The sequence below is a fragment of the Haliotis cracherodii genome, unplaced genomic scaffold (genome assembly GCF_022045235.1).
Source record: "Haliotis cracherodii isolate W230 unplaced genomic scaffold, xgHalCrac1.p SCAF_20, whole genome shotgun sequence".
Lineage (NCBI taxonomy): Eukaryota > Metazoa > Mollusca > Gastropoda > Lepetellida > Haliotidae > Haliotis > Haliotis cracherodii.
Genome location: NW_027266276.1, coordinates 11,147,775 through 11,169,159, shown reverse-complemented (window position 1 = coordinate 11,169,159; position 21,385 = coordinate 11,147,775). Strand labels below are relative to the sequence as shown.

Here is a 21,385-nt window from a genome sequence, read left to right as displayed (position 1 = left end):
AAAAAAAGCTCGTTATGTAATTTGAAAACCCAAAGTACAGCTCAGCAGGACTTTAAAAATAGTCCTAACTGACACAAGAGAGTCATTGGCAATATAGGATATATACACAACGACTGGTCAAGATGTCATTCACTATTTACATGAAATAGATATGTACATATACACAACTGCAATACAGTGAGTGAGTGAGTTGGGTTTAATGCCGTTTTAGCAGTATTTCAGGTATATCAGGGCGTGTCAACTTCATGTGGAAGGAAAGCCCAAAGTAATGCGGTTCTCAGACGTATTCCAGAAACCTAGGAACATTATCGGGGCGAACCGGCATTCGAACCCATGAGTTTCTGCCGTGCCCAAAGGATGCAACAATACAACATACAACACAAATGAAAGACTCACTGTTTGAAAAAAGGTGATTTTAGATATTCAATATAGATATACCGGCGGCGTAAGACATATATTGTCTCATTATATTGATATTATAAATTGTGCAGCATTGGTGTTTCTATGGTCTAATAAGGCGCCTAAAATCATTGCCGCACTGTAATGGAAATTAATTGTCATGCTTCAAGGGGAGGCCTTTTCGCCTAAGGCGTCGTGATTTGCTGTGTACAGTTATGCCCCTTGAGTGGTCCAGGAACCTGTGATAATGGGTTCGAATCCCTGTTTGCCCTGAAATTGGTTCTAGGTTTGCCAACTCTACACCCGTGCTTGTGGGTTTGGGGCTGTTCAGTCACATCTGACACGTCGTGCTAGTTGTGACACGTCGTGGAATAGTTGTTAAACCCAACTCACTCACTCACACACCATTTGGGAGGAACATGACGTGTAGTGAGGAGTAGATAGCCCTGATACACAAACTGAAAACATTTAGTACGGATAACTGTAACTACAAGCCCAACTGTTATTGTAGACAACCTTTTAGATGACAATTACCCACGCAACAGATATATCATACGTACAATGCACAAGGATATTAGGGTTGCATATTTAGGCAGACCATGCTTTAAGCACGGTTTTGGTCGAACTCTGTTCATGACAAATGTATACCATTTTCAACCTGTTGTCCGATCAAGTTTTGTGGCGTACATTTGGAGGACTTTCCAAATTCGACTAATCAGTGACAAAAATGAAGGCTTATGCTATTCCGTATATTGAGGTGCACTACGCTTTCCTTACTTCGCCTTTGCATGTGTTTGTGACGGGTGTGACGGGTGGGACAGGGTTAGCTCGTCTTTTCGCGAACACCTGGCATTATCACTATTTGAAATCGACTCATAACACGTGCTTTTGATATATTCGGAATCGAACAATGGACTCTGCTTTTAAGTAGATATTTCTTATGATTATGTAAATGTAATGTGGCTTATATTTACATCTTAATCTCCAGAGTTGGAATATTTTTTTCAACAGAAAAACATGTAAATGTGTCGCTACCAATTCGAAAACATAATTAGTTTTGACCATTTCATCAGACATTTGAAAAAATTGTTGGTTTAAAAGCAAGTGCCTACTACATTTTCAAAAACGTCACGAACTTTGACTATAAAAGCGTTGGAGTGCAAACATTGTGAGTGCGTTGATAGTGAGTCCTCAGCTAGATGTTTCCCCTGGCAAATAAAATTTTTAGACCATCATTTTTCTGAATCACGGTTAGGTTTAATCCCGTAATGCATAAAAAGTCAACCAAATAAGGTAATACAAGCCTGGTTGGCTATTCTAGGAAGGACATATCCAGAAGACGCTCATAATTCTTTTTTCGTTTTCTGGAAGCAATTGGACGAACGGGTAATTAGAGGCACAGTCACAGAATAGATGGACATTGGATGTAGCGCATCTCATTAAGACGGAGCTGGAATGCAAATTGCACTCTTCGTCCATTGCACACGATATGTCATAAGACACATTATCCCAGGACACACGATCATGGGACATTGTAAGCATTATCCAGATGCTATTTGGGGTAGTGCAGCATAGAAATGGACAAATGTTACTTGGGTCGCCAAACACAGACGTACTGCTACGTTATACTACGTGATTCTTCAGTGACATACATGTCTTATTTCTCAGGAGATTTTCATTTACATTGGAAAGATGAGACATCGGATTTAATATTGTGTCTTTATTGACACCAGGTAAGTCCAAGATGACTTACAAATGTCTATCGTGATTTGGGAGTCTTGATATGTCCGATAGTAATGGCTGGTTGAAATATCAATATATCCATTTACTCCAGTTTCTTATGAGGGAAAGGGGCGGTCGGGTAGCCTAGTAGTTAAAGCGTTCGCTCGTCACGCCAAAGACCCTGGTTCGATTCTCTTATGAGGGAGAAACTGAACTGAAAGTTCATCTTGCATGTAAGGTTACGAGTGAGTGAGTGAGTATGGTTTTACGCCGCTTTATTCCAGCAATATCACGGCGGCGGACTCCAGAAAATGGGCTTCACACATTGTACCCATGTCGGGAATCGAACTCCGGTCTTCGGCGTGACGAGCGAACGCTCCAACCACTAGGCTACCCGACCAACCCTGTAAGGTTGCGAATGCAGTAAGATCTCGTCGACTTAAAATGACTGCCCCAGTGATCTGGTGGATGGAGCGTCTGCCGGAGAGCGGAAGATCGTTTGTTCATCTGACCGTGTCATACCAAAAGACTTTAAAGGATGGTACTTGTTGTTACCCTGCCTGCGCTCTGCATCAAGAGGATAAAACAAGTACTGGTCAGCTCGGAGTCAGTATAATGTATGGGGTATCCGTGTTGAACTGCGGTATGGCATCTCAGTGGGCGAACACTATAAAACTAGTCCGGGCTAGTACAAGTAGACACACACGTGCATGCATGTCGCTATATAAGTGCAATAATCATTGACGCGACGTTACCCTCGATGAAGACTTTGTAGCTTTATTGTCCACGTAGAATACTTATCGGTAGTTGAAAGACGGAAATACGGTATACTCGACACGTAATGAATGGTCCGCATGACGAGGTCTACAGTATTCACACATATTCATATAAGTACATGAACGTTCATATCATACCCTGAGCATTGTATTTGACTGGAACATGAAACGTGTCTCACACATGTACTGGAGGCACTGTCCAGTCGCCTATAGCGCCGGAATACACTATGCAGAGTTGCATTCCTTAGATGCAACAGGATCCACGAATTGAATGTTTTGGTACAACTGTGAGGGACAACTTCTCACTCACTCACTCACTCACTCACTCACTCACTCACTCACTCACTCACTCACTCACTCACTCACATGTTTGTGTACAAATGTGAGGGACGACTCCTCACTCACTCACTCATGTTTTGGTACAACTGTGAGGGACAACTTCTCACTCACTCACTCACTCATGTTTTGGTACAACTGTGAGGGACAACTTCTCACTCACTCACTCACTCATGTTTTGGTACAACTGTGAGGGACAACTTCTCACTCACTCACTCACTCACTCATGTTTTGGTACAACTGTGAGGGACAACTCACTCAATCACTCACTGACTCACTGACTCACATGTTTTGGTACAAATATGAGGGGCAACTTCTCACTCACTCACTCACTCACTGACTCACATGTTTTGGTACAAATATGAGGGACAACTACTTCTCATTCACTCACTGACTCACTCACTCACATGTTTTGGTACAAATATGAGGGACAACTACTTCTCATTCACTCACTCACTCACTGACTCACATGTTTTGGTACAAATATGAGGGACAACTTCTCAATCACTCACTGACTCACTGACTCACATGTTTTGGTACAAATATGAGGGACAACTACTTCTCATTCACTCACTGACTCACATGTTTTTGTACAAATATGAGGGACAACTTCTCACTCACTCAATCACTCACTCACTCACATGTTTTGGTATAAATATGAGGGACAACTTCTCACTCACTGACTCACTGACTCACATGTTTTGGTATAAATATGAGGGACAACTACTTCTCATTCACTCACTCACTCACATGTTTTGGTATAAATATGAGGGACAACTACTTCTCATTCACTCACTGACTCACATGTTTTGGTATAAATATGAGGGACAACTTCTCACTCACTCACTCACTCACTCACATGTTTTGGTATAAATATGAGGGACAACTTCTCACTCACTCACTCACTCACTCACATATTTTGGTATAAATATGAGGGACAACTTCTCACTCACTCACTCACTCACTCACTCACTCACATGTTTGGGTATAAATATGAGGGACAACTTCTCACTCACTCACTCACTCACATGTTTTGGTATAAATATGAGGGACAACTTCTCATTCACTCACTGACTCACATGTTTTTGTACAAACGTGAGGGACAACTACAGCTCATCACTCATTCAGTCAAACAATTCCCAACTGGCACACATAACAAATAAAACCGAACCACATTTACACGAACATGAAACAGTCTACGTGGACATCCGCTGGTCAAACGTCTATATCTTACCGTTGTTCAAACATTGTCTACGTCGACACCAGATATTCACACCATGGCGATGTAACACCAGGTTTTCAAACATTGTCTACATCGACATCAGATGATCGAAGAATGTTCAGTGACACCGAGCGTTCATGAAAGCTAGGCCTACACTTGCATTTGCACCTGTCTGGCGTTGAGTTGAAGTGCACTTCACCACTGACTGGAATACATCTAATATTTTATACCGGTTTCAAATTGATCATTTATAAGCAGCTAGTCTATTTTAAATATCGAAACTCAAGCTGACGCAATCAGGGTTCGCTATTACCCACATGAAAGGTTACAGAAACGTGTATATTCTGAGGGCGAACATCTTATACAATGGCACTGTTTCTATAGGTGTACCTGTAAATAACGATATAGCATTTCAAACTGGCATAAAAACTATGTGTTAGAAACTATGGACATATGAAGATATTTACAGACGTAATCCGACCAGTCTTTTGCTTACATCGCTGTTCCGATAAAAAAATACTATAAGCTCTGACGCATTCTAAAACCACCTACGCCAGCGGCAACTGTTTTATTGTCATGGCGGATCGTTTTAGTAGTGAAATATGATTAATATTATTGAAGTATGGTTATTTTTGTAAGACTTGATAGGACGTTAGAGCTAGTAAGGCTTCTGATTATAGTCAAACAATTTTTTTTATAAACAATGAGGCATCGATTGGCATCTTGAAGAACGACACTGGATAAGAGGCCTTTTTGGCCGAGTGAAAATGACATATTTTGAAAACTTTAATATGTTGTTTTTGAAGGTTTTTGATTATGTCCATACCACTGACAACTCATTTCCTTTTGTCACTTGCAAGCCTGGATTTCTGACATGAGCAAGAGCAGAGTTACAATGTATATTAGCTTGACGAATCTTCGAACTCCTGGTTGAGGACCGCCTCCGTGGTCTAGTGGTAGAGCGTCCGCCCGGAGAGCGGAAGGTCCGTGGTTCGATCCCAGGCCGCGTCATACCAAAGACGTTAAGAGATGATACTTGTTGTTACCCTGCCTGGCACTCGGCATTAAAAAGCTAAAACAAGGACAGGTCGGCTCGGAGTCAGTATATTGTGTCTGAGTGGGGTATTCATGTTAAACTGCGGCATGGTATCTCAGTGTGCTAGCACTATAAATTGGCATCAGTTCGGACCAGTGCAAGCACACAAGTACACTCATTTCACCTCACCTCACCTGGTTAAGATCTGATAACGAGAATGCCCATTGCACATGATGACTTCAACTTAATGTCCTTAGAAAATCAGCTTCCGTCAAAGACTTGGCCATGTTCAAGGATTAGAGAACGCTAAAAACGCTCTCAATTCGCATTTTTGACACGTTTCGTGTTGCTACAAATTAAAAAAAAACATTCCAATGTTGAAAATTCTCAATTATTGTAATACGTACTTTTAGTACTGTTTTTAAATTTATCCTTATATTTAAATTAGTAGAAGTGGGACGTAATCGGCCCATATCTCACGTCGTCATCTACCTAGAATACCATTTGTTGCCCTTAAAGGGAGACGAGGCTATATGAGCTGGTAGCCATTTCCTGGCGAGAGCTAGACGTTGTAATTGGTGGCTTATGCAAAATTCCAACATTTTCTCTGTGTACTTAGTATAATCGTTTATCATTTATTGATAAAGATAATAAATCATGAGTCACCAGACAAGTGAAGTGTGGCTTCAATTACCTCTTTAGTGTAGACTGTCAATTGGGCTGAGCCACGGCCTCTTTAAGGATTATATAAGGGACACTAAAAGGACTTTATTGATACTGTCTCTTGCCAAGTACTACTGCTAGTGCTATCTTAGTTACGCCGGTTTTTGAACATTCAGTGTACAGTGAACTACGGTTATAACGAACTCGAAGGGACCACTCATTTTAGTTCGTTATAACCGTAGTTCGTTATAAGCATATATACAGCATAACGACAGCAAATAGCCGGGACAATAAAGTAGGTTCGTTATATCCGTCAGTTCGTTATAATCGTGTTCGTTATAAACGTAGTTTACTGTATGTCCATATGAGTGAGTGAGTATTGATTTACGCCGCTTTTAGCAATTTTTCAGCAATATCACGGCGGGGGACACCAGAAATGGGCTTCAAATATTGTACCCATGTCGGGAATCGAACCCGGGTCTTCGGCGTGACGGGCGAACGCTTTAACCACTAGGCTACCCGACCGCCCCCATATGTACATATGAAGACACCGGGGATCTTAATTCATTTAACAACCACGCAGCGTAGAGTATGTGATACTTATATTCTTATATTCCCTGTACATACAGTATGACATGATTATACCGATTCTTCCATATTACTATAGTTAAACTGCCATGCCATGATAGATTGATTATATTGGTATGAAAGAATCGGAAGTTCTTTAACTTCTTGTCAGTAGTACATTCTACTGAAGAAACACGTTTCATTTCTCGTGAAGAGAAATACACACTTTCTGAAATATACCATTGTGTAAGATATAATATCAGATTGGACATGGTCAGTCAATGAAATACATAAAAGAGATGTACGGTGCACTATTTAATTATTTAATTGAAGTGAAAAAAGCTCAAGCCTTAATATAGTTGAAGATAAAGTCGATTAATATTTGCAGTACGAGTGGAACCTATGACCTCGATAATCCAGGCGGCACCATCAACTGTGCCATCGTCCGGATTAAACGAACGTCCAGAGAAACGAATTTATGCTCCACGGTAATGAGCTTGTGCACTTGAATACAGCACCCAGAAGTCAGGTTCAGGGTCTCGACTAACGTTCCCTGCATTTCAGAACCTGTCCTTCTTAAACGTAGATGAGCATGTGTCTCTGTATGTATGTATGTATGTATGTATGTATGTATGTATGTATGTATGTATGTATGTATGTATGTATGTATGTATGTATGTATGTATGTATGTATGTATGTATGTATGTATGTATGTATGTATGTATGTATGTACGAACACAAGCAAAACCAGCTTGTCCCTGGAGTCCTACAGTGATGAATAATTCGCGTGCAGTGCTCTTTGAAGTCCAATCTAAGAACAGTTCCTGCACACAACAGTCAATGAAACACAGAAGTTCAGTATGGACTGTAACAACTGTGATTCGACATAAAGATGAAGTTGTAAATACAAGAATCATTAACTCATTACCGCTTATTCGTCCCCCTATCCCGCCAAGGGCATCAAGGGGACAACATAATTGCAACAATTCATCCCCGGCTCTCAAGTTAGTCAAAACTGATAATGAAGAGCCGTTAAACCTGGAATTATCGGAATCCAGCGACATCCCACTTCCCATATTGGAGGTCACGGCGAAAGGGCGTTGTAATAATGACCAGCCAGACATGCCAGTGCGGCATAGGCCTAACACCATGGGGCAAACAAATGGAGACAATTACATCTCGGTACGTAGCAAATACAATTATGATGGCCTTTACTTGCATTGTCCGTGTGTATGTAACCTCTCTTGGTCCGGGATTTAGGCTAATGGCCATAATAACCACATCCCATTAGCTGGATCCGAGGATTGGAAATTATGTTTCAACTTGTTTTTGTTCTTCATTGCGTTATGGTTCGGAAGGGAATCTTTTAGTTTCTGATAAATGTTGACGTTTCTGCAGTAAGGCACCGTGTTCCATAAAGCTATCTTAGTGTTGCGCTGTCTTAACTACCATTGAATACTGTACGGCAGCAATAGTGCTGGGTTCAATTTTGAACGGTAACCTTGACCCGCTCCACGAAACGATCTTAACGCTATGACTACCATGTTTCTACCCAGGCATGTGTGGACGTTGCGCTAAGCTTGCTTTGTGAAACGGGACCCTAAACTGGAGCATTTGCACAAAGCGATCTCTGAACTATGACTGTCGTAACTACCATACCTTCACAGATCTAGAGATGTACGTAGTCGTAGGACTAAGATTGTTTTGCAGAGTGCTGCCCTTGGTGAGTACACTTCCACAAAGTGATCTTAGCGCTAAGCCTGTCACAACTACAATATGCGCTTAGGACCGACGTGGCAGTATAGTAATCATGTCGAACGGGGCCTACAGCCTAATCCACACTTTTAAAGTGATGCGTCATTAATAATTCCAATACTCTAACACAAACTGATCTTTGAACGTTGAGCTTATATCTATTCCTACCCCTGAACAGAATTTACGTTCATTGTAGAGCTAAGGCCCAAGTCCCTGTTCCAAAATGCGATCATTGGGCTGCTACTAACGTAAGTAAATGTGAAAGTAAAGTCCGAACGCTTAGATCGCTTCTTCAACGCCTTGTACAGAGCAATCTTAGCATCAAGACTATTGTAAGTATATGTTATAGTTAGGTACTAATCATTGCCCATTACTAAGCTACTGATCACTGCCCATTACTACGCCAGTAATCAATGTCGATTACTACGCCAGTAATCATTGGCCATTTCTGCACTACTAAGAAATATATCCATTACTGTGCTACTAATCATTGTCCATTACTACGTTAGTGATCATTATCCATTACTACGTTACTATGCTTTGTCCATTTAAATAGTATGCCACTAATCACTAGAGAGAGAGAGAGAGAGAGAGAGAGAGAGAGAGAGAGAGAGAGAGAGAGAGAGAGAGAGAGAGAGAGAGAGATTTCAGTAAAGGGGCCACCGGCCCATTATACAATACATGATATCAGAGTTAGACAATTTCAGCGCCAATGAGAAAGTTAATACGTTTTTTAAAAGCAAGAAATATAAATTTAGCTAAAGCATTAATTATGCATGGGGTTTTAGATGTACAGAGTGTTACAAATTTATCAAAAGTTACATTTGAGTAAAAATAAATGGTAGAACCTTACGTCTCAAACTGTCATAGTATGGACATTGTAAACAAAAATGATATTCAGATTCCACTTCAGGTCTTACACAAATTGGACATAGTCTTTTAGTAAATTGGACATAGTCTCTTAGTCTCTTACTAGGTTAGTAATCATTGTCCATTACTATGCTGCTAAGCTTCGTCCATTTAATTTATTAAGCTACTAATCATTGTCCTTACTAAGTAACTAATCATTGTCCATTACTCTGCTACTTATCATTGCCCATTACTAGGTTAGTAATAATTGTCCATTACTATGCCGCTAGGCTTTGTCCATTTAATTCACTATGTTACTAATCAATGTGCATTGCTACAAAAAGCATTACTATTCTAGCAGATCTGCTTCTTGATCGTAAGCTCGACGGACTTGGAATGTTTCTTTCAACATTTGCGACCTGATTCAATCAAATGGAACTAATGATAACCGTACGGCTAGACGGTGAGTAGGGTGTGCTATGTATTTTCTAACATCCCTGGGGCAGTCACATTGGTGTTCTTTGTCTGCTAACTCACTGACTGTGTATTGTGAAATAACTGCCCGGCTAGACCAGATACGACTTTATGGGGTCCCTGCTAAAACGAGTCATAAGGCATCTAGCTATTTCATCGTCAATGTTTATTCCTTCTTAACTCCTAACTAGAAGTCAAAACATTGGAGGTGTGTGCGGAAAGAGAATTCCATATGAGGTGAGGTGAGGTGAAATGGGGTTTAACGTCGAGTCCAAGATTATTGCACTTATATAGCGACGTGCATGCACGTGTATGTGTGTGTGTGGCTGTTTGTACTAGTTTGGACTGATGCCGATTTATATCATGCCGCAGTTACCATGAATACCCCACTCAGACACAGTATTCTGACTCCGAGCCGACCTGTCCTTGTTTTAGCCCCTTAATGCCGAACGCCAGACAGGGTAACAACAAGTACCATCTTTTAACGTCTTTTTGGTATGACGCGGCCGGGGATCGAACCCCGGACCTTCCGCTCTCCGGGCGGACTCTCTACCATTAGACCACGGAGTCGGTCGAATTCCATATGAAGACGTATTTTGGTTGGGTGCTTTGTAGGTCTGTCAAACGCTGGATATCGCTGAGTCTCCGATAATTCCTTGTTGTTTCGGTACTCATTGAGGTGTGATTTCCAGCTAATTTTCTATTTCGTGCATTCCTGCTTTTAAAGTCCCATCTGTGTGAGTGAGTGATATGGGTTTAACACGGTTTTGAACAGTATTTCAGTAATATCAGTGAGTGAGTTTGGTTTTACGCCGCTTTTAGCAATATTCCAGCAATATCACGGCGGGGGACACGAGAAATGGGCTTCACACATTGTACCCATGTCTGGAATCGAACCCGGGTTTTCGGCGTGACGAGCGAACGCTTTAACCACTAGGCTACCCGACCGCCCCTCAGTAATATCACGGCGAGTAATCTAGACATGATCAATGTCGTGAAACAAACGTGTAAGGACATGGTGCTGTCAGACTGAAGGTTGATCAGGTAGAAATTACATTCCAACCCAGTATATGCCTCTACGTGACTAAGCTACGGGACACAATTCTTCCTTCCGAACTGCGGCTCCTTCATCACATTAGCCGTTCTGTACAGCGGCCTTGACAAAATTACATTGCCTTCGTTGTCTGTTTTATTTTCCTATCTTCCTCGCAAACGCCCATCCCTGCAACACTCCAGGCTTAACAGTGACAGGAGGCCAATGGGCGTCAATCCAGTAGATCTTGCTTTCAGCATGTTTCGGGGGCCACGTATTCGCTTGAAATAATCTGTCCATACCGTTATCTTATAAAAACCGAAACACTTCGAGCGTTCGAGTCAATTCGGCCCATTTAATTCACATGTCCGTTTTAACATTTTTTGCAATTTAAAACAAAACTGAAAGTCAGTATGACATTGATTCCGTCCGAATTCCACATTAAACTATCATATCAGTAACGATAAGAGTGAGTCAGTGAGTATGGTTTTACGCCGCTTTTAGCAATATTCCAGCAATATAACGGCGGGGGACACGAGAAATGGGCTTCACACATTGTACCCATGTCGGGAATCGAACCCGGGTCTTCGGCGTGACGAGCGAACGCTTTAACCACTAGGCTACCCGACCGCCCCAGTAACGATAAGAAAAAGGACGAAGGTAAAAGACCATGGGTTCATTACACTAATCATTGAACAAAAAACACGAACTAGTATGTGAAAAGCCTTTCATGACATCAATAAGGATGAGGATGCGACCATTGTAGCTTGTGTTTTATTGCCTCTGTGTTCTCCCCTACTGACTCGAGCCGCGTGTTCGCGCTGTCGGTTTTTACAGCCCATCATCTATCCCAGCAGTCTAATAGCGGACACGGCAGAAATCAACAGATCCAATTACTCACCAACTCGTGCTCCACGGCCAAGCTGTACATTCACAGTGTAAATCGGGAATCCCAGGGTGTGCCTGTATATTTCAAACAGCCACCACACGTTTTCCAGTGTTTCCAGTTACGACAAATTATGTTTTTATTTGTACGTTTTTTCTCTCTAACTCTGAAAACTCTCAATTAACTTCAAATCAAGCAGCAACGCTGGTCACAAACTCTAAGCATCTACGCTGAAACCGTATTAGGAGTTATCCAGGATTTATCCAACACAATCACGTATTAATTACGTGTAAACGCCACCCTCCCTGCTTTCAAGATGGTGTTCTGGAGCCTGTTAAACATATCATTTATGTCCAGTCGTCAGTGAGTCTGCTAACTTTACCTGAGTGAGACCTGTTTCCTATCCCTTTATCAGCTGCGTCTGCCAATTATAACCATAATGCTGTTGAAACATCCGCGTTTGATGTGTGTCGTATTTCCCCGAATAAAACTAAAAAAGATGCACCCTTTTCAATTCTTAGATATGGTTGAAATGAAGTGAGGTGAGATGAAATTGGGTTTAACATCGCGTCCAAGATTATTGCACTTATATAGCGACGTGCATGCACGTGTGTGTGTGTGTGTGTGTGTGGCAGCTTGTACTAGTCCGGACTGACGCCGATTTATAGTGCTAGCACACTGAGATACCATGCCGCAGTTTAACATGCATACCCGACTCAGACACAGTATACTGACTCCGAGCCGACCAGTCCTTGTTTTAGCCCCATAATGCCGAACGCCAGACGGTAACAACAAGTACCATCTTTTAAAGTCTTTTGGTATGACGCGGCCGGGGATCGACGCTCTCCGGGCGGACGCTCTACCACTAGACCACGGAGGTGGTATATGGTTGAAATGAACAATCAACTGGCGTTTATGAATGCGATGGCTTAACATGTGCTCCCGTGGGATTCCCTGGGAATTTGGTCCCCACCAACCTATGATGGTTGTAAGAGGAGAGGGGCGGTCGGGTAGCCTTGTGGTTAAAGCGTTCGCTCGTCACGCCGAAGACCCGGATTCGATTCCCGACATGGGTGCAATGTGTGAAGCCCATTTCTGGTGTCCCCCGCCGTGATATTGCTGGAATATTGCTAAAAGCGGCGTAAACTTCACTCACTCACTGTGAGAGGAGAACTGTGTCGGATGGTCATGTTTGGGAACCTGGTTGATTGTGTGTCATCGTTGGGTATTGCTCATGATATCAATCACTGATTTATCCAGTTCAGACACTAGTCTCAACCGTCATATTGGTAGAATACTGATGAGTCTTACTTATTAACAAACAAACAGTTCTACAGATGTCATATGCAGTATGGGTATCTGGAACATATTATCTAAATTGATCTTGATCATAATTGTAACAATGTTTTTGTCCTTTAAAAATCATTTACCCACGATTAAACGCGATGAAACATTTGATTGACGACTCAGCAAGATACTACATTGAACTGTTAGAGCAATAATAATGTATCATGAGTATAGGTGACTGAAACATGACATTTTAATCTTATATTGATGACTGACAAGTGCTATATTTCAATACTGACGACATTTAAAGGTGTGATCTACATGGACTAAATATTACCATATGTCCGAGAGCCATTGGCACGCTATCAGCACGCCCGCGTGTTGACAGTCTGTAATGTCATGAATAAATAGTAGATCAGGCTTAAGTCGGCATCATCATCTTTCATCATCGTCATTATCCCTGATTCTGACTTCCGGTTATTGTACTTCCGGCCGTGTTGAACATTTCAGCGCCATCGTTATTTGGAACTTTATATCTTTTCCCTCTATCCGGGATAAATTGACACACTTATTGAGTGAGTGAGTGAGTTGGGTTTAACGCCGCTTTTAACAGTATTCCAGTTATATCGCGGCGTGTCAGCTTAATGTGGGAGGAAAGCCCAAAATGATGCAGGTCTTAGACGTTTACCACTTCGTTGAAACCCACGAGCACGGGTATTGTGCTGACAAACCTAGAAACATAATCGGGGCGAACCCGGATTCGAACCCACAATCATAGGTTTCTGGCGTGCCCAAGGGACGCAACTCTGCACAGCGAATCGCGGCGCCTTAGACGACTGGGCCACCCGTGCCCCCAACACTTATTGAATATCCCACCTAGTGCTGACATAAAGGGAATAACACAAGGATTGGTTGGCTCGGTGTCAGTGTGCTTTACGGTAAGGTATCTCAGTGGGCTAAAACTATACAATCGGCAAGAAGCTACACACGCGCACACGCGCGCGCACACACACACACACAGCACGCACGCACGCACGCACACACACACAAAAACACACACGCACGCATGCACACACACACACACACACACACACACACACACGCGTGCATGTACGTTGCTATGTAAGTGCAATAATCTTGAACGTCACATTTAACCCAAGCACGCCTCACCTCACTTATATACTTAAATCGTATAGACTGTTTTGAATATCATAATATTCCCCTCTTGAATGTGAATCTGGACTTCGGATAGAATCCACATGCAATTAATGCTATCTCATTAACTGAAACTAGTACCCAAATCATGGCACTAACCTAAACGGGAATTCCGGAGTGGAACTTGTCCCAAATAATCATTTACATCTCGTGAGACCGCCTCCGTGGTCTAGTGGTAGAGCGTTCGCCCGGAGAGCGGAAGGTCCGGAGTTCGATCCCCGGCCGCGTCAAACGTTAAAAGATGGTACTTGTTGTTTGCCTGTCTGGCGCTCGACATTGAGGGTCTAAAACAAAGGACTGGTCGGCACGGAGTCAGTATACTGTGTCTGAGTGGGGTATTCATGTTTAACTGCGGCATGGTATCTCAGTAAGCTAGCACTATAAATCGGCATCAGTCCGGACCAGTACAAGCAGCAATGCACAAATTATAAATGCAGTAATCTTGGACGCGACGTTAAACCCAATTTCACCTCACCTCACCTTTACACCTCGTGAGAGGTGACTCTGTCCGGGTGGTTAAGGACGTGTCTCCGTACCCCGACGGTGTACAACGTTGCTCGTAATATCAATCACTGACTTGTCTGTTCCAGGCAAGATTATTAACCGCTGGGATAAAGCGTCAATATTGCTGACGCTTAACAACAAACAAACACTGTAGTGCATGCACGTTGAATTGATAAGGTTTAATATCAGCATTATTATCAATATAGCTACATTAACACGGTTCGGTTTTTACAAATGTGAAGAGGCGAGCGTGTGATTATATTTGATGATCTTCATCAACAAGTTCCAGGGTCGGAAATGAGGCTTCATCACCATTGCAATCATGCTTTGCTCTAGATTTACCACATATCAAAGCAAATCATGCTGAGTCGTCTCTCACAGAAGCTATATTTTCCTGCATATCTGTCTTCTGTGTTGTGCCATCATGGCGCCAGCATCATTACATGAACCAAAACAGCAATACGGTTGATGGTTCCAAGATATATAGAGTATTCCTGGTAGCACAGGTGTTTTTAGTTTTTCTCAGTTTCGTTTAATTTTTAATCGTGATAAAGTAATGATGTTTCGTCGAAATAGTATTGCCTCTGTAATAATTGAATGGCGATCACTGAACTTAGCAAGGGGTGTTTGATAGGATATGTACACTATCTTCACATAAACATTTTAAATCATATCCTCATGTTGCACCCCCTGACGCATCTTCCCGAGGCAAGTGGGTTAACATACTATAAAAGTCCAGCTTCCACCCTTGCCGAACTATTATGGAGTTACATTTTGATTATAGATCTTGATTATCGATCAGATCGTCATGACTGGGCGCCACCATTTTGTGTGAAGCAAACGCAAGTGATGGAATCTGATTGGCCCATAGGAGAGGATTAAAAGGGACATAACTGGTAATAGCCACTGGTGGCGCTACGGTCGAACCCAGTAATTCCAGGCTAGTTCGGCAAGGGTGGAAACTGGACTTTTAAAGTCAGTTAACATGTCAGTGAGACGGAGGTAAACCCTGTCTTGCACTCTATGAATGACATCACAGGACTGTCCAGTCCTTGTTTTGTCCTCTTAATGTCGAGTGACAATCCATAGCATCATTTAACGTTTTGTTTTATGTATGACGCGGCCGGGGATTGAACCACCTATCCCGCTCTCCGGGCAGACACTCCATAAGACCACGGAGGCGGTCAATATTGGCAAGATCAACCAGTGTTGGACAAAACGAGAAAGGGTCGATGCATCGTGGATATTGCCACTGTTCACTGTCAGCAAACACAATTACTTGTAAACACTTGATCTCATTTTAGGCCCTTCTCAAGGAAACACATCCCCGGAATCGAGACAGTGAAGGATAAGACTGAGTTTCGGCGGATAATCAAGACTGGTTATTCTCTTGCACTGGCGTTCACTATTTTAGTGGATTTCAACTTTTGGGGTGTGTTGTGAACGTTTACCGCTTCGTTGAAAGTGGGACACATGAGAAATGTTGTAACAAACCTAGAACGATAATCAGGGCAAATCTGAGACCAAGTCTCCCGATCATCATCATCATCATCATCATCATGGGGGCATGGGTGGCCCAGTCGTCTAAGGCGTGGCGATTCGCTGTGCAGAGTTGCGCCCTTTGGGCACGCCAGAAACCTCTGATTGTTTGTTCGAATCCCGATTCACCCCGATTATGTTTCTTGGTTTGTCAGCACCATACCCGTGCTCGTGGGTTTCACCGAAGTGGTAAACGTCTGAGACCTGTATCACTTTGGGCTTTCCTCCCACATTAAGCTGACACGCCGTGATATAACTGGAATACTGTTAAAAGCAGCGTTAAACCCAAATCACTCACTCACTCATCATCATCAGTTATGTAATATATTAATCATTATCGTCACATAAAAACACATGCTTTACAAACATGATGAGCTTAGAATTATCTGACAGTCATCCAATTGAGAACATGATACTTTAAAAAGACTAAACGTGGAGACCTTTGACAATCTTATCAGCGCACTCACATCAGACATCAGCGGTCAGACCAGCATCAGGGAAAGCCCTAATCCCTACTATCCCTTTAACTCCGATCAATGCTCATCGTCGGGGGTTGGTCTGTCAAGGAATGATCAAAGGGCTTTTCCTTCTATCGATAGATCGGAAACATGCAATTAACACGGAGGTATGCGAGTAAATCGCGACCAATTGAAGAAAATAGGCAGATGTATGGTCCATTGATCGCTTTCACAGCCTTGATTGTTTCATACGGATGATTTCAATTTGCAGGGCTAGACACCGAGAACGGTTTATTTGCCCATGATTAGCCAGTGTTGACTCTTCGATGACATTTACCGTTATGGATGCTGCTGTGTACATGTATGGTGATGGTAGATAGTCTGGTCTGGGATGTGGATGAACTCTGGAATTCATGGCATTTGAGATGGACAGTCAGATGTTTATTGAGACATTATTTCAACAAATGCGCAAACATATCGGTTTTGTAGCAGAAAAAAAGCGCACATGTCAGGAACGAGTCTGTTGGTTTGGTTTCATTTGTTGGTTTACGTTGGGTAAATAGTTCATGCATTATGTATTCGTTAATCTGATGTTTTATGTTGAAAGAAGCCAAAGTGATCTGAAGGAATGAGTGAACTCGGAAAGTGATGGCAGTTGGGACATGGCGCTGCCACTGACTAGTATTCATGACTTTCAATACTGTAGAAATAACTGTGATCCTTAAGAGCTAACACGTGCTGAAATGACATTGAGTTATGAGGTATTCAATATGTCTCATTCATCAACAAATAAAAGCGACAAAATAGGCGATCGTAACCTGCCCCACCGGTGGCACCCGTAACAAACACATGCAAAGGCAAGTCAATTGTTCGATGCAAAATACACGGGATAATGTGGTCTAAAAGGGCATTGCATCAGACATCACTTTTGTCACAGATGCATACAATTTGGAAATGTCCTCTACCATAAACGTTTGGAAAGCTTTAAGAAGGCCTTGAGTGTTGGTACAATAATAAAACAACTAACGCTCTTTGAAATCTTGGACGAAAGAGCATGCTCGATTGTATCTCAAATGTGGTGAAATGAAAGCACCAATACTTCAAGTTATCCGACGTTCGACACAAGAAATAAGCAGGGACCATGCTTATACTTCGAGACAACCATAAGTTCGATACATACAAGGTTTTCGACTGTATATAATTTACGTTTAGTAGCACAAAGGTAAACACTTGTCAACAATACTTTTGGCAGGGTAAGGTTTTCCAGATTAACGAATCCGTGTAAAACAAATCGGAGTATGTGCTGCAATCTGACAAGATGAAAAAAATATGGTTTAATTGGATTGCATCCCGGAAAGCTTTCCTTTTGGATCCAGGAAATGAATGCCTTTCTTGATAAGTATCTTTTTCCTCAATCGCCTTGGCAAAACGAACGCCATGTTATTAAGGTATAAAGTTTTGATCAATATTTATCAGAAAAAACTTCGATTTAGTTTTTTACACATTCTATTTCAATGAGGTGACATCACCCATTGTATCATGACGTCATCGCATTCCAGAGTGATAGTTCAACTGAAGAGAGAGGGAGGGCGCTTCTTCAGAAAATGAACTTTTTGTATTTTATTATTGTCGATAAGCATTATGCGTTTTCAGGCTTCTCTTTGTATACTTCCCAAAAGAAGTTACATGTAGAGGCCCGATTGTTTCAGATGACTTTAGTTGATCTGTCATGCCATTTACATATGTTGTTGCTTCATCGTACAGCAGTCGCACGAAAAGCCAATTTCCGGCCTGACAATGGGGTCTCACTGTAGGTAGACGTTACTGGAAACCGTCCCGAATGGGGTATTTCAGGATTTTTTTCCGCACATAAGGTTGTGTTGTAAATTACACGTTTTGCTTTAAATATGTGATAAATTAGTGTGAACAATAGCAACAGTCACGCCAATTCAGACTGGATTGTTTGAAGCAATCACAACACACGCTTATGAAAATGCGTCAGTGTACGTTTGGAGTTATCAAACAAGCACTCTTAGTTGTTTTGTAAATTTCGCACACAACTGAGCGAATTAACAAATGCCTGTCTAGCTGCTGATGCTAAAAAGGAAATGTCACTCATCTTGTTTTCTAACCAAGTAATCGTGTTTGTTTAAAAAACATGTTCTTGTCGCTCAACAAATGGTATGGAAACATGTTGTCATAGCGTTTTCTCTGATCTTTCACCGTTTCAGTACATGTATGTCAATGTGTAAATGTCAGACCGTGTGTGAATACTGACGGTGACAATATGACTGATAACATCCTGTTATTTACCATAACATTTAACAGTCCGTTTAACACAAATATTTGGAGACCGTCGACTAGCGTGACTTAAAGTCAGTCCTTTGACCCGCGGAAAAAATGCATGTACTAGAGGTGTAGAAAAAAAATTGTTTGTGAACGTTATAAGGAACACATTACCCCACGACTAACGGAACTTCACAGGCGTTTAGTCAGAGGAGGAATTGAATAAAAAAAACTAGTTTTTGTCTTTGAGGCGTTCGGTCACCTGGCTCCATTAATACATCCCAGGAGTTATTCACGTCCTACCAGCCAACACAGTTAGACAATGGTCACATGTTTAATGTGTGTGCTACTGTATCCGCCTACACAGACACTACGATCCATGCCAACTGTGTGTGTGCTACTTTACCCACCTACACAGACACTACGATCCATGCCAACTGTGTGTGTGATACTTTACCCACCCACACAGACACTACGATCTATGTCCACTGTGTGTGCTACTTTACCAACCCACACAGACACTACGATCCATGTCCACTGTGTGTACTACTTTACCCGCTTACACAGACACTACGATCCATGTCAGTGGTGTGTGCTACTTTACCCGCCCACACAGACACTACGATCCATGTCCACTGTGTGTACTACTTTACCCGCCGACACAGACACTACGATCCATGCCAACTGTGTGTGCTACTTTACCCGCCTACACAGACACTACGATCCATGTCCACTGTGTGTGCTACTTTACCCGCCTACACAGACACTACGATCCATGTCCACTGTGTGTGCTACTTTACCCGCCTACACAGACACTACGATCCATGTCCACTGTGTGTACTACTTTACCCGCTTACACAGACACTACGATCCATGTCAGTGGTGTGTGCTACTTTACCCACCTACACAGACACTACGATCCACGTCCACTATGTGTGCTACTTTACCCCCCTACACAGACACTACGATCCATGTCCACTGTGTGTGCTACTTTACCCGCCAACACAGACACTACGATCCATGTCCAATGTGTGTGCTACTTTACCCCCCTACACAGACACTACGATCCATGTCCACTGTGTGTGCTACTTTACCCGCCCACACAGACACTACGATCTATGTCCACTGTGTGTGCTACTTTACCCGCCTACACAGACACTACGATCCATGTCCAATGTGTGTGCTACTTTACCCCCCTACACAGACACTACGATCCACGTCCACTGTGTGTGCTACTTTACCCGCCTACACAGACACTACGATCCACGTCCACTGTGTGTGCTACTTTACCCGCCTACACAGACACTACGACCCATGTCCACTGTGTGCTACTTTACCCGCCATCACAGACACTACGATCTATGTCCACTGTGTGTGCTACTTTACCCGCCCACACAGACACTACGATCCTTGTCCACTGTTTGTGCTACTTTACCCGCCCACACAGACACTACGACCCATGTCCACTGTGTGCTACTTTACCCGCCCACACAGACACTACGATCCTTGTCCACTCTTTGTGCTACTTTACCCGCCTACACAGACACTACGATCCATGTCCACTGTTTGTGCTACTTTATCCGCCTACACAGAGACTACGATCCATGTCCACTGTGTGTGCTACTTTACCCACCTACACAGACACTACGATCCATGTCCACTGTTTGTGCTACTTTATCCGCCTACACAGACACTACGATCCATGTCCACTGTGTGTGCTACTTTACCCGCCTACACAGACACTACGATCCATGTCCACTGTGTGTGCTACTTTACCCGCCTACACAGACACTACGATCCATGTCTATTGTATGTGCTACTTTACCCGCCCACACAGACACTACGATCCATGTCCACTATGTGTGTTTCTGTATCCGCCTACCCAGATACTACGATCCAGGGGTGGTCGGGTAGCCTAGTGGTTAAAGCGTTCGCTCGTCACGTCGAAGACCCGGGTACAATTCCCGACATGGGTACAATGTGTGAAGCCCATTTCTGGTGTCCCCCACTGTGATATTGCTGGAATATTGCTAAAAGCGGCGTTAAGCCTTACTCACTCACTCACTCACATAAATACATCATATTGCATCAAGGGTAATAATATTAGTCGTCAGAGTTGCGGCCCTTGGGCACGCCAGAAACCTATGATTGTGGGTTGGATCACGGTTAGCCCTGTCTAGGTTTGTCAGCACCATACCCGTGCTCGTGGGTTTCACCGAGGTGGTAAACATCTGAGACCTGCATCACTTTGGGCTTTCCTCCACATTCAACTGACACGCCGTGATATACTAGTAACTGGAATAATGTTAAAAGTGGCGTTAAACCAAACTAACTCACTCACTCCAGACCTACACAACAAGAAAGCCTAATCCACATT

At 42.7% G+C, this 21,385-nt stretch overlaps 1 protein-coding gene across 1 annotated transcript in view; it reads left to right on the top strand.

The window, feature by feature from the left end:
• The first annotated feature begins 2,565 nt into the window (after window positions 1–2,565).
• The window catches only part of LOC139470487 (calcitonin gene-related peptide type 1 receptor-like), a 119,766-nt gene continuing 100,946 nt past the window's right edge, over window positions 2,566–21,385 (top strand). The window contains exon 1 of the mRNA XM_071252893.1: window positions 2,566–2,662. Within this exon, the coding sequence (XP_071108994.1) occupies window positions 2,566–2,662 (97 nt within the window). The remainder of the gene's footprint in view (window positions 2,663–21,385) is intronic.